Below are 13,055 nucleotides of genomic sequence, written 5' to 3'. Positions count from 1 at the left end.
ACCCGAAGGCAGAGATGCATTGCTGCTGACCTCAGCTACCCACTGAGGCGCAGATAATAATTATGAACGTTTGTTAGCACCTCCTCAGGCCAGTGCTGCACTTAGCATTTTGCACATGTGATCTAAATTACTCCTTAGAGCAGCTCTGTGAGGTAGGTTGTGGGATAATAGAAAATGTAGACTGTGGATAATAAAAGCTACCCTGGAGAGTTTTTGTAAGGATTAGCGAATTGACTCCACTCAGCATGGCCCTTGTGTGGGGGTCCCCAGGACCACTGGGAGGACTCCCAGGATTTGGTGTATAGTTGTACTCTCAGCTGTGATTTACTGCAGCAGAAGCAAAAGCAGCAAAGGGAAGAAGTGCATGGACAACATCCATAGGAAACCAGGTGCGGGCTTCCAGGAGTCCTCTCCCAGTAGAGTCACACGGGACGCACTTAATTCCTCCAGCATCGAATTGCATAACACGTGGAATGTTGCCAACCAGGGGGCCCATCAGAGATTCAGTATCCGAGGTTTTTACTGGTGGCTGGTCACGCAGGCACCATCTGTCTAGCACGTACCAAAATTCCAGAATCAGAGCGAAGGCAGGTGTTCAGCATAAACCGTATGGTTTGCACAGTTTGGGTACAATAGTCAGCCTGAGGGAATGGTGGGAACGCTCTCAAAATCCAAGTTCCCGGATGCCAGCCTTATAAGCAGGCCTTTCTAAGGATGGCAATCTCAGGCCTGCTGTGTTCACTTGTTTTTTTTTTAAACATTTTTATCGGAGTATAATTGCTTTACAATGGTGTGTTAGTTTCTGCTTTAAAACAAGGTGAATCAGCTATACATATACATATATCCCCATATCTCCTCCCTCTTGCATCTCCCTCCCACCCTCCCTATCCCACCCCTCTAGGTGGTCACAAAGCACCGAGCTGATCTCCCTGTGCTATGCGGCTGCTTCCCACTAGCTATCTATCTTACATTTGGTAGTGTACATATATCCATGCCACTCTCTCACTTCCTCCCAGCTTACCCTTCTGCCTCCCCGTGTCCTCAAGTCCATTCTCTACGTCAGCGTCTTTATTCCTGTCCTGCCCCTAGGTTCTTCACGTGTGTTCACTCTTTTCTGCACAACACTTAAAATTTATTTCCTTTTTGGTTTTGAGATGGGAGAGCCGAGTCTCACAGAGTTCGGGTGGCCTTCCTAAATATACACAGCTGGCAGGTGGCCCGGCCAAGATCTGGAATCCAGGTGTCATGGAAGGCCCTGAGAAAAATCCTTGTGGAGCCAAAAGACCTTCTACAGTTCAGTGGTGGCCACTAGAACTTTTTGCAATGAAGGAAATATTGTCTATCTGCACTGCCCAATGTAGCAGCTCTTAAGCAAGAGGGGCTATTGAGCACTTGAAATACGGCTAGTATGACTAAGGACTTGAATTTCTAATTTTACTTAATTTTCAATTAATTAAAATTTAAATAGCTACACCTGGCTAGTTGCTAAAGTACTGGACAGCACAGTTCTACATCACAATGTAACGGATTCTTCTTCTCAAGGGAAGCAGATGGGATAAATAGACTTTGGCTCTTGTTCTAAGCTAAGGAACACACTGGTCTGTGTGTCCATCTCAGCCGATGTCCTTGTGTGGGTTCAACAGCGGAAACTAACATGCAGTATTTGCAGATCCCCTGGGGAAAGCCTCTTTTCATTTGCTTGGGTTTTTGTTGTTAAAGAATAGGAAGGAACTGGCCCCTCCAAAAAGAAAGCATTCAGGTGGACGCTATAGGGAATTCGGAGGCCCTTCCTGGTAAAGCAGCCCTGCTGGACCCAGTCTGCCCCGCTCGGGAGTGGGACCTGCACAGCCTGTTCTCAGGCCTCTGTGTTACTAAGAGATGGGGTGCGCCCTACGTCAAGGCTGACTTTCTACCTGCTTGTACCTTCTCTGTCTGCTTTTGGGTGAAGAGCTTATGAGCAAACAACCAGAAGCCCGGAGAAGGGGAGAAGAGATTTTTAAGAACCTATAGAATTGGTTAGATAACTGAGCCTCACTCCTGTTGTGTGCATCCGACCCCAGCGGGCGATGTGGTCCACAGGCAGTGCACGGGGTGGGCCTGCTGAAGGCCAAGGAGAGCTGATGGATGGGATGTTGAAGAGGCTGGAGAACTAGCGCAGGGGTTTGTGCCCCAGCTTCGGAGTGAATCGACCTCAGTAGGAATCTTGGTTCCAACACCTTAGGAAAGTTACTTAAGGTCACTGACCCTCAGTTCCCTCCTCTGTAAAATGGGAAGATGATTGTGAAAATTAAATGTAAGCATCAGTAATACCAGCTGCTTGCGTCTGGCTGTGATCGTTGTCTCCCGCGGGCCAGGTTGGGCTGTGGGTGACGGGACGCACAGAAGGTGAGAGCCCCGATTGCCACTGACCCGCCACCCCCTCCATTCCAGCAATTCCCCTTCTGTGTGATGTCCGTGAACGTCACCCGCATCACCCTCCAGGCCCTAAGGGAGGAATGTCTCTCCAGGTGAGTCCCCACGCTGCTCCCCCTGCCCTCCCCGGCCAGTAGGGCCTGGTTCCCTCCCACCCCCCAAGCCCCCTGCCTCACCCTCCCAGCTCACCTCCCAGGGGAGGACCTGCTGGTTCCGGGGTACCTGCGCAGATCCCCGTGCACCAGCCTCGCAGCCCGTCTCTCCTCCCCAACCCTGACCTCCCATGTGAAGGCTGCTTGGGGAAGGGCTCCCCTTGGGGACAGGGCGGGAGGGCCCCCAGGTGTCAGCCTGTGTCCGGTGCTGAGCAGGCGACTCCCTCGTCCTGCAGGGAGTGTAACCGGCAGCACAAGGTGATCCCGGTGGTGAACAGCTTCTACGCGGCCGCTTTCCTCCGCCTTGCGCACGTCTGGAGGACGCAGCACAAGACCATCTCTGACGCGGGCTTTGTCCTCAGAGGTGTGCTCGCTCTTCTGGGGAGGCCTAGCTCCTGCGCTCCTGGCGTCCCCGGGTTCAGGGACCCCAGGGTGGTTGCTAGAGTGGTTCGGATGCCTTCCTCTCCCCCCACCCCGCATTCGCGGCTTCTCAAGCCCCGGCTGCCCCAGGCCTCCGGTCCCACCCTCAGGGGCCTGCCGCTCTCCTTCCTCTGCCGCCACCCTCCTCCCTTTCTGGCCCTGTACCTCGGGTGACTGTATTTTCTGAATCAAAAGCCGGGCCCGACAGTTGGACTGGCTATTCAAAGTTGAGACTGTCCTGGACGCGGTAGAGTGTGTGGTCCCTGTGGCCGAATCTGGTTCCTGGGTGTCCCCCTCCAGTGAGCTCTCCATCTTAGACGACCCCTTCACCCTCCTCGCCGGAGCCTCTGGGGTGTGCACTCCACAGCCCCCACAGGCCTCCTGCTCCCCGATCCTCTCTGTTCCAGACTTGGAGGCGTTGGCCAAGAAGAGCCCCAGACGGCTGCTCAAGACCCTGGAGGTCTACTTGGCTGGAGTGTCAAAGGGACAGGCCTCCCTGTTGGGGGCACGGAAGTGTGCTGGGCCACCAGCCCCTCCCTGCAAGGATCTCACTTTCACAGGAGTGTGTGACCTGCCACCACACTCCTCTGAGGGCACGTGGCTGATCTGACCAACCCCAGTGAGCGGCCGCCGGATCAAAAGCCTCGAAGGGGCTTTCGGAGGGGCACCCTGGCACCCCTCTGCCCCTTGCGGCCCTAGCAGAAGGGATGTAGGAAGCCTGTTGGGGGAGCCAAGGACCCTCACCTGCAGGAGACTTTAGGGGCTGTTAAATTTGACCCACTCCCTGCAGACCTGCCTCCAGAGCAAGGAAAACTTTGCCGTAATCTTAGTTGGGCTACAGCTTCCAGAGTTGGGTTCCAGGTAATTTCAGTGACAGATCATGCGGTGGGAGACCCCATCTGGCTGTTCCACACAGCCCTACACCAAAGGTATTCCCAAGGAGAGGTGCTGGATTCTGACTCCCAGGCCTCAGGGGTCCACAGGACAGGGACCAGACGTGGGCTGAGTAGTTAGAATGTGAAGGGAGATGGTAGTGGTGGCAGCAGCTGACGGGGCAGCATGAACCAGAGAGTGCACGTGGGCGGGCCTGCCTCTCCATCCCCTGGGGCCTCCGGCCTTGCACCTACCCACCCTCACCTCTCCCCATCCCTCCTCCCCACTGCTTGTGACACAGAACCAGGCCCTGGGCTAGGTGTCTGCTGCCACCCATTCTAACCACCCACCAGCTGGGCTACCCCAGTGGAGGCTGTGCAGGTCCCACCAGGGATGGTTCTCTGGCCTGGGCAAAGGAAGGAGGAAATTCACGTACCAGCGGTTTTTAAATAAAAGAATTCTTCTGGGTTAAGAGTCTCAAGAGTCTCAAGCTTGTTCTTCCAGACAAGCTTTGTGCCTTCCTGTGGCCGTTATCCCAGGGTCCCCTTTAGAGCCAGGCACTCGGCCGGTGACGTCCTGGTTGTCTCTGGTGCTGGTCATGGGCCCAGGAGAGGTTGCTGTGCCCTGGCCACCCTCCCGCCAAGTTCATACACTGTCCAGCCTCACCCTGCTGCACTTACAGACCCGGAGACTGCACGCTCTAACCAGTGGGCAAGGCGGCCCTGGCTCTTGTTAAAGTTGGCTGGTGTTTGTCCTATATTTGCTTCTGGGGAAGCTGGCTGTTGTCGCTCCACTCACAAAAGGGCCTCCAGGGCTTTGGCGCTGGGGAGCAGGGGGCAGGTGAGAGCCCCACTAGGCTGCCCTCCAGTCCTCTGACCGCCCTCAAGTAGAGTCATGGAAGACAACTGTCCAGCCCCGCAGGCCTCTCCAAGTCTGCCCCATGCAGGGGGAGGCCCATCACAGAGCTGGAGACGACCGATGGCCACCCAAGTATGGAAGGGACTCCTGTCAGCAGGATGCCTCAAGGGCGGGGCCGGTCATGGACCCTGCTGTTTGCCTTGTGTCGTCTTTGACCTAAACTAACTCTCTGTCCACCTCCTTCGTCCTGATGAGGTGCTTAGCTGACCAGCAGAGACGGTAGCAAGATTACTGGGCCTGGTGGGGTTAGAACGCAGGCCAGCCTCCCCTTCGGAAAGTCAAGTTCGGTGGTTCCTTTCCTGCAGATTCCTTTCCCTCGCTCAGACCTCGAGGCCAGCTCAGCAGACCTCGACCGTGAGTGCTCAGCCCACAGCACAGTAGGGACCAGCGCTCACGGGCCTCTAGCTGGAGGGGAGGCCGATGGCCTCTGCAGAAGCCTGTCCCACATCACTCTTGGTGGGATGCTCTCCATACAACTTCGGACCTGGGAACATTCGCAATAACAGTCCAGGGATTAAGTTGCAGTTCTGTTGATGGATTGGTTGGGGGGGGACGTCTAAATGAGAGTAGATGCAAAAATCTTAATCTGTGCATTTTTCTTGGGAAAGGCCTTTCATGAGAGACTTAAAATGCTTCACAACCCTAAAAAGGTCAGAACCACGGATCTGGTACAACCCTTACTCTTTCCCCTTTTAAAAGTCATCCCTGGCACGTGCTCTTTGCAGAGGCTGTCCAGTGGACTCCCGGGATATCTCTGTGTGCAGAAGAGAGCAGGGGGGTACACAGGGAGCTGATTTTTCTATGCTTCTCAGCACAAAAACCACTGAGATGAACTTGATCAGAATTTCTGTCTGGGACGGAAGATCCAACGTGTCAGAGCTCAGAAGCCACATATCCCCAAGGGCCCGGGGTGAGAGCGGGTCAGGACAGCTGCAACCCTGCCAGGCCTCGTGGACTCCGGTCCTTCTGGCCTGGGCCTACGCAGCTCCTGCCTTACTCATACCCTCCCCCGGAAAGGTCATGTCCCCCAGGGTGGGACTGCTTTGGGGCTACTCCATTCTCTGCCTATTTAGCTACCTAGCCTCTTTGCTTTTCCAGCCACTACCCCGTTACACAAGAGAATGAACTAGGGCCTAGATGAGGGAAAGCAACTTGCCCAGGCTCAAACAGAGGCAGGTGAGAACCAGAGCCCATGACCCTCGGACACTAGTCTGGTGCTTTTCCCACGGCCCCACGTGGCCCTGAGCTCATCAGCCGAATACCCGATGCAACGACGTGACAAGCCAGCCTCCCGCACAGAGGTGTAGAGCTGTGCTCTTGCCTGGTGATCATACATCATTTGGAAGCCGCCTTGCAGTGGATTATTGGGGCACCTGAGGAAATACTGGCTTGCATGGAGATGCATCCCATACCCGCCGCCACAACCTCCTCCTAGTCGGGAATGTGAGACTGAACCGAACCTCGGGCTGAAAGTGATCCTGAGCCCTGGCCCGGTGCCACCTCCCTATTGGGTTCACAGCCCTGCCTGCCAGGCCCACTGGGACTCCTGGCCCCTCTGCCTCATCATGCAAAACCAGCTCTGGCCTCTCCCGGGTTGTGGAACTGTCCCCTGGGTCCTACTCCGCCCAGCATGAGGAGGAGCCAGGTGACTAGGTGGGGCGGGAGAATTAGCCCAAGACAGGCAGTGCAGGCAGAGAGCAAGAAGAGCACTGGTCTCCTTTATTGATCATCCGCGGGGGCGCCTCGGCACTGACCAGGAAGCTGGAGAAGAAGCAAGTGGGCAGCAGGCGGGGGCAGGGAGACGCCCGCCCTCATTTCCAGTCCTTGAAGAATTGCTTGAAGATGGGACTCTCGCGGCCCTGGGGCAGAATCTCCACCTGTGGGATCAGCAGGGGAGGAGTCTGGCTCACAAGGTTGCCACCTCTGCCTCTGCCGGGGAGGGCCGGAGCCAGGGAGGAGGGTAATGGGCACCAGGCCCGAGTCCATATGCCATCCAGGCCAGGGATGCTCCTCCAGATAAGCCAAGAGACGAGCAAGATTACAGGGACACGGGCTGAGAAAACAGATTGCTTCAAGGACTCAGGTGCAGTTTCACAGATGCACCAATTATACATGAGCCTTATCAGCTCCCCTCAGTGTGACCTGTGGTGTCGCCGTGCTGGGATGAGAAAGGGCAGAACCGGCTAGGGACCTCGGCCCAGAGGAGGTGCACAGGCTCCAGAGGCGCACCCGCCTTGCTGGGCTCCCAGGGGAGCGCTGCCCAAACATCCTCTTGGAAAATACCATGTATTGTAAAACTTGGAAGGGTTGAGCAGGGCTTTCCTACTGGGTGGGTCTGGGAGGGAGGCCTGACTGCTTCTGACTGTGCCCCAGGCTTTCCCGCCCTTCTTGTCCAGTCTGAGAGGCAGGAGGCCAGGGAAGAGCCCCAGGAGGAGGGCGCTGGGGGGAAGGGAGGCTCCTCACCTGAGTGTTTGGGGCATACTGCATGCGGGCGATGAAGTCTTCAGCCACTTGCAGGGCCGCCTGCCGTTCCTTCTCGTTAGCTTTGCGCCCTGGATCATAGGGAGGAGACTTTTTTTATTTTTTATATTTCCTGGCCGCTCCGCGAAGCTTGCAGGATCTTAGTTCCCGGACCAGGGACCGAACTAGGGCCCCCAGCAGTGAAAGCCCAGAATCCTAACCATGGGACCGCCAGTGAACTCCCAGGAGGAGATTTTGTAAAAGAGAAGGTACCCTCTCTAGCCCACATCCCGCTTCTCTCGAGGAGACTTAAGGGGGTTCAGAGAATAGCTGGCTCCTTTTAAAATAAATGGACCAGGAGGCACTAGGAACACTCAGGGGGCTCTTTGGAGGTGGGAGGTTAGCGTCTCCCAACCTGGCAGCTCCAGATGAAAACTGCCCTCTGCTGGCTCCGATCATCAAAGCCTTCTGCTAGGGCCAGGGCCCTAGGGATATTCAGGGAGAACTAATGTTTCCCTGGCATCAGACTCTCAGGGCCCTCTCTCCCACTCCAGGGCCCCTGGCCTTTTGAGTCTGTCAACTGCACCGTTATTAACTGTTTTTTTTTGCAAAACGCAATTGGAGAAAAAAAAGGATGTGATTGACTGTGATCTTACTCCCACAAAGCCAGATGCCAACATCGGCCTAATAGTTATGCCAACTAAGAGCCGATAAAAAGGGAGAGCAGCGTCCTCCCTTCCTGCCTGCAGGCAGTCCCTTTAACCAAACTGTGCTCCAGCTGGAGGCGCTTTTCCAAAGAAACAATGTTGTGAACTGTGGGTGGCTCTCCAGCCAGGCTACGAAAATTAGCGAAAACGTGTCTGAAATTAACGTGCTGTATCCTTCCTTTGTAATTACGAAATACTTCTCTTCCTGGCTCGCAAGTTTCCTGTTTCTCCACTGGTTTCTTGGTTCTTTTTTTTTTTCCTTTAAATATGCATTTGTTTGGCTACGCCCGGATATCTTCGTTGCTGCGTGGGGGCTCTGTAGTTGCGGGTGCGGGATCTAGCCCCCTGACCAGGGAGCGAACCTGGGTCCCCTGCATTGGGAGCGCGGAGTCTTAGCCACCGGACCACCAGGGAAGTTCCGGTGTCTTGGTTCTTTGCGTGGGGTTAAATACACTTCCGTGGGCATCTGGGAGCACCACGCCCACCCCATCGGTTCTGTGGGAAGGTACCCCGAGGCAGGAGGGAAAAGGCAGCCCCAGAAGCACAATGCTCCCCCACTCAACCGCCTTACTTCTTAGAAAGCTGCCCTGCTGCTTGCCACGCCGGGCCCTTCCCTGAGACAAGAGTGTTACTGCCTAGGAGCTGCCAAGTTAGAACACCTAACGTTTCTCCATCCTCCTGGCTGGGAATTTCTCTTGGCCTTGGTTGACCCCACAAATATTTATTGAGCACATGCTATCTCATCAGGACACTAGAGACCGTATGGTTCCTGCTTTCAAGAGGTTTATAATGTGGCCAGGGAGGTGAGACCCGTTCAAGAAAAAAGATAAGGACAGAGAAGTAAGGAGGCTCTCGGTACCGCTCAGAGACCCAGAGGTTTGTTACATTTTCAGAGTTGGATCTAGCAAACAGGCCTCACACAACAGTGTTTCATTCCCAGCCAACCCAATCTCTTGGAAAAACAAGTTCTACCAGTTCACTACCCACTGCATAAGGTGGGATTTCATATCTTTTTTTTTTTTTTTTGCGGTACTTGGGCCTCTCACTGTTGTGGCCTCTCCCATTGCGGAGCACAGGCTCCGGACGCGCAGGCTCAGCGGCCATGGCTCACGGGCCCAGCCGCCCCGCGGCATGTGGGATCTTCCCGGGGCTTCCCTGGTGGCGCAGTGGTTGAGAATCCGCCTGCCGATGCAGGGAACACGGGTTCGTGCCCCGGTCCGGGAAGATCCCACATGCCCCAGAGCGGCTGGGCCCGTGAGCCATGGCCGCTGAGCCTGCGCGTCCGGAGCCTGTGCTCCGCAATGGGAGAGGCCACAACAGTGAGAGGCCCAAGTACCGCAAAAAAAAAAAAAAAACCCCACTAAAATCGATCTCTCACACCCCAAGGCAGAATGGCAGGATCAGGGGTCCCAGCAGCCAAAGGCCTAGGAGAGCTCTGTGACAGTGGCCCTCAACACGCAGTCCCTGGACCAGCTGCAAGGTCTGGGAACTGCTTAGATGTGCAAATTCTCAGGCTCTAGTCCAGACCTCGTGAATCAGGATCTCAGGGGTGGCGTCCAGCTATGGGTGTTCACAGGCCCTCCAGTGATTCGGAGGCAGGCTAAAGGTGCAGAACCCTTGCCTGGAATTAACGGGCTGGGCACAGGAAACCCTGAGAAAACCCACAGCCGCAGAGGCTCCCTGAGTCAGCCGTCTCTGGGTCGGCCGAGCCCTCCCGCGGGAGGCCTGGCCCAGTCAGTGGCTGCAGGGGTCTCGGGCTGGGGTGCAGAAGCCACACGTACCCTTCCAGATGTAGATCTTGCTGCAGAGTCCGTTGTCCAGCACAAAGCAGTCGTCGGGTATCAGCATCTCGAGGGCAAAGGGGCTCGAGTCGGCCACCTTGGTCAGGCTCATCTGTCCAGTGGCATCAGAGACCTGGGGGAGGACGGGCAGTGCCGTGTCACCTCCTCCCCGCAGCACAAAGCCCTAATCTCCACCGAGGAGCAGCTGCCTCTCCAGCTGCGGCTCCACCCACCGCCCCAGGCCAAGCAGCAGACGGGACGTGGAGGGAGCACGACAGGCAAATCCTGGGCGACCCCCAGCCCTACTTCAGGCTCAATCACCACCTCACAGAGCCCCAGAATCCATGGAAATTAAGTAGGCTCCAAATTAACGAGTGAAGGTAAAGAATCCCACATAGTAAAGCTCAGCACGGGCTTGTTTCAAACCTCCAAGAATGGGCCGAAAGCGAAGTGGCATTCATCTCCTCCAGTATCCGTTCACTTCCCATCCTACCCTCACTCCAAGCCCTGGATAAACCACCCTGGTGCCTGGCCCACCCTCCCACTGCTTTCTCCTCTCCTTTCAGCCCCACAAGCACAGCACCAGGCTCGCACCCCGCCTGGTCCTAGGGCAGGCCTGGGGCGCCCACCTTATACAGAGCCGCAGCCTGGGCGTTTGTCCGGTCAGCTGTGAGGTCCTCCTCGGGGTTGCCTTCCTTCAGGGCGGGCTTGGGGCCCAGGACCTGCAGGGGTCAGGGCGGGCCACGTTTCCAGGGATTCCTGGGCACTCAGCCTGGACCTTCCCAACCCATCACACCCAGGGCCACGGCCCCAGTGGGACAAACTCTGTCTGCACAAGGGCGCCGGGCAGAGGTGGGGAGGGCTAGGTCCTCCTGCCCGGCCACCAGTCCCTCCATCCCGAGGGGTACTTGGCTCTGAATCCCACCGAGGCACCTGATGAGATAGGCAAGCCCAGAGCAGCACCGCAGACGCCCCCACAGCACTCCACCCATCACCCCCGCGCCCCCCGCTGATCACTGCCTCTCAGTGGCTTCCAAGCAGAGCCACCCCCGCCACATCTCTCGACCTGGATCATGTCGACAGGCTCCTCTCCGTCGCTGACGATCTCCACCTGGGCCTTGCCCTGCCGCTCGCCGTCCCGAATGGCCAGCGCCAGGTCCCGCGCCTTGTTACGCTCCAGGATGTTGGACTTTGCACCACACCAGGCGAAGATGTTCTGGAGGGACGTGGGGAGGCGCGGGTTAGAGCCAAGTGCCTGCCTCCTGCCCTTCGCAGGGTCCGCAGGACTGCCCTCTGAGGCAAGACAATCAAAGACAATCAAGAAGGCAGAGGGGAAACAAGGCCTCTCTGGGGACGGGAATGACAGTCTTTCACAAGAGCGACTCTCTGCCCGGCATCCCCATCTTTCTCCACGTTCCTTGCGTCATATTTGGAAACATCTTTATCTTGTTTATAATCTATCTTCCCTGACTAGAAAGTAAGCCTCCTTAGGGCATGAGTGTTTTGTTTTGTTTGGCTTGGCTTGGCCCACTGCTGTATGCCCAGTGCCAAAACAGAAACGGGCACATTTTAGGCCTAGAATCAATACTTATTGAATGAATGAATGGGTGAATGACATCCCTGGGCCCAGTATCTCACACACCTCTGCACCCCCGCCAGGCACGGCCCTCATCACCCCTCCTGAGCGGGCCCCCTGCCTCCATCTCACTACTTTTGCAGTCCTCCTTCCAAACAGCATCTGGGTTGCTCTTCCTGGCCCAAATCTTTAGCACAACAGATGCGGTCCAGACCCTCAGAGAATCAATATCCTCCTGCCCTGGATCTCAGCTCCTTAGCAATTTCCACTCCCACCGCTCCTGTTCCCACCCTGGGTCCCGGTCAGGCTACATCCTTCCCTGCTGTCGACACGCATGTCTGCACCCTCATCGGTCTCAGGGCCTCGGCTTACCCACCATCTTCGCCTGGAAGGGCATTTCCCCTCCGTGAGGGTCCAGTCCAATGGCGCCTCCCTGGGACAATGGCTTGGGCTTGGGCTAGAAGGCCTCTCCCTGCCCCCAGCTCCCCCAGCACAGGCCTCTGCCTCTAAGAGGGCCCTCATCACCTCCTGCCATGGGTTACAGCCAGTGACAGGCCCGTCTTGGCTGCCCGCCCTGGGCGAGCAATTTGTGGTCCCCGTGCTGGCTCAGAGCAGACACACAGATTCACGGAGGGAAAGGATGAGTGAAGTGATTAACGCAAGGGGCTGGGACGAGCTACAAAGGCTCCAGGAGAAGGAGCGAGCAGGCTCCAGTGTTAGAGGCAACGGCCAGACAGCAGAGGGAGGCTTCTGTCCTAAGAAATACAGGGATGTCTCCTACTGGCTGCAGCGACCCCACTTGGAATGGGCTTATAGCTTCTCAGCCCCTCTCCCTTTGCCCTGGCCTCCTGGTCCCTGACCTTTTAAAACACAATGCCGGGGCTTCCTGGTGGCTCAGTGGTTAAGAATCTGCCTGCTGATGCAGGGGACACGGGTTCGAGCCCTGGTCTGTCTGGGAAGATCTCACACGCCGCGGAGCAACTGGGCCCGTGCGCCACAACTACTGAGCCTGCGCGTCTGGAGCCTGCGCTCCGCAACGAGAGAGGCCGCGAAGGTGAGAGGCCCGCGCACCGCGATGAAGAGTGGCCCCCGCTTGCCACAACTAGAGAAAGCCCTCGCACAGAAATGAAGACCCAACACAGCCAAAAATAAATAAATAAATAAATTTAAATCATATGGGCTTCTAAGAAGACCTCTGCTTAAAAAAAAACACACACACAATGCCAGGGAGCTCCCTGGCGGTCCAGTGGTTAGGACTCAGCGCTTTCACTGCTGTGGCCCCGGGTTCAATCCTGGTTGGGGAACTAAGATCCCAGAAGCCACGGCCAAAACACACACACACACACACACACACACACACACACACACACACACACACGGTGCCAACACAGGTGGGTGCTCAGTCAACCCTACCTACCCACCTGGCCCAGGTCCAGGATGAAGCAGTCCCCTGTGTTGAAGCTGTCCCAGCTCAGCGCCCGCTCAGTGGCACGGATGTTCTTCTTGCCCTTCACCTGGTAGAGTTTCCTTATGGCAGCTGGGGTGGCCCCTGGCGAGGTCTTGTGAAACGCTGACTCCACGCCGCCTTCCTGCAGCCCAGATGGCCAGCCTGAATGGAGGCCCGAGCACCCCACACCCCCATCCCACTGGGAGGCAGGCAGAAAGGTGGGGTGGACCCAGCCCCGAGTGGGCCTGGGACTTTTGCAGGGTACGGACCAGCTGGAAGGGGTCCCGACTCTGAGAGTAGCCGCAGGTT

General features: G+C 56.6%; 2 protein-coding genes across 17 annotated transcripts in view; one reads left to right on the top strand and one right to left on the bottom strand.

Moving 5' to 3' along the window:
* The window catches only part of ELMOD3 (ELMO domain containing 3), a 28,573-nt gene extending 24,244 nt beyond the window's left edge, over positions 1-4,329 (top strand). For 4 of the 8 annotated variants that reach the window (XM_067007298.1, XM_067007297.1, XM_067007296.1 and 1 more), the window contains exons 11-13: positions 2,431-2,507; positions 2,801-2,928; positions 3,392-4,329. In XM_067007298.1, the coding sequence (XP_066863399.1) occupies positions 2,431-2,507; positions 2,801-2,928; positions 3,392-3,594 (408 nt within the window). In that variant the 3' untranslated portion in view covers positions 3,595-4,329. Of the gene's footprint in view, positions 1-2,430; positions 2,508-2,800 lie in introns of all 8 variants that reach the window. The other 4 variants (XM_067007294.1, XM_067007292.1, XM_067007293.1 and 1 more) reach the window with 1 other exon arrangement.
* Positions 4,330-6,460: 2,131 nt separating this feature from the next.
* CAPG (capping actin protein, gelsolin like) overlaps positions 6,461-13,055 on the bottom strand; it is a 116,523-nt gene continuing 109,928 nt past the window's right edge. For all 9 annotated transcript variants that reach the window (XM_067007304.1, XM_059079575.2, XM_067007301.1 and 6 more), the window contains 6 exons: positions 12,721-12,888; positions 10,790-10,939; positions 10,353-10,445; positions 9,724-9,856; positions 7,239-7,327; positions 6,461-6,652 (listed from right to left, as the gene is read on the bottom strand). In XM_067007304.1, coding sequence (XP_066863405.1) covers positions 6,587-6,652; positions 7,239-7,327; positions 9,724-9,856; positions 10,353-10,445; positions 10,790-10,939; positions 12,721-12,888 — 699 coding nt within the window. In that variant the 3' untranslated portion in view covers positions 6,461-6,586. The remainder of the gene's footprint in view (positions 6,653-7,238; positions 7,328-9,723; positions 9,857-10,352; positions 10,446-10,789; positions 10,940-12,720; positions 12,889-13,055) is intronic.

Source organism: Kogia breviceps, chromosome 11, assembly GCF_026419965.1.
Source record: "Kogia breviceps isolate mKogBre1 chromosome 11, mKogBre1 haplotype 1, whole genome shotgun sequence".
NCBI lineage: Eukaryota > Metazoa > Chordata > Mammalia > Artiodactyla > Physeteridae > Kogia > Kogia breviceps.
This window is presented reverse-complemented; position numbering and strand designations above follow the sequence as displayed.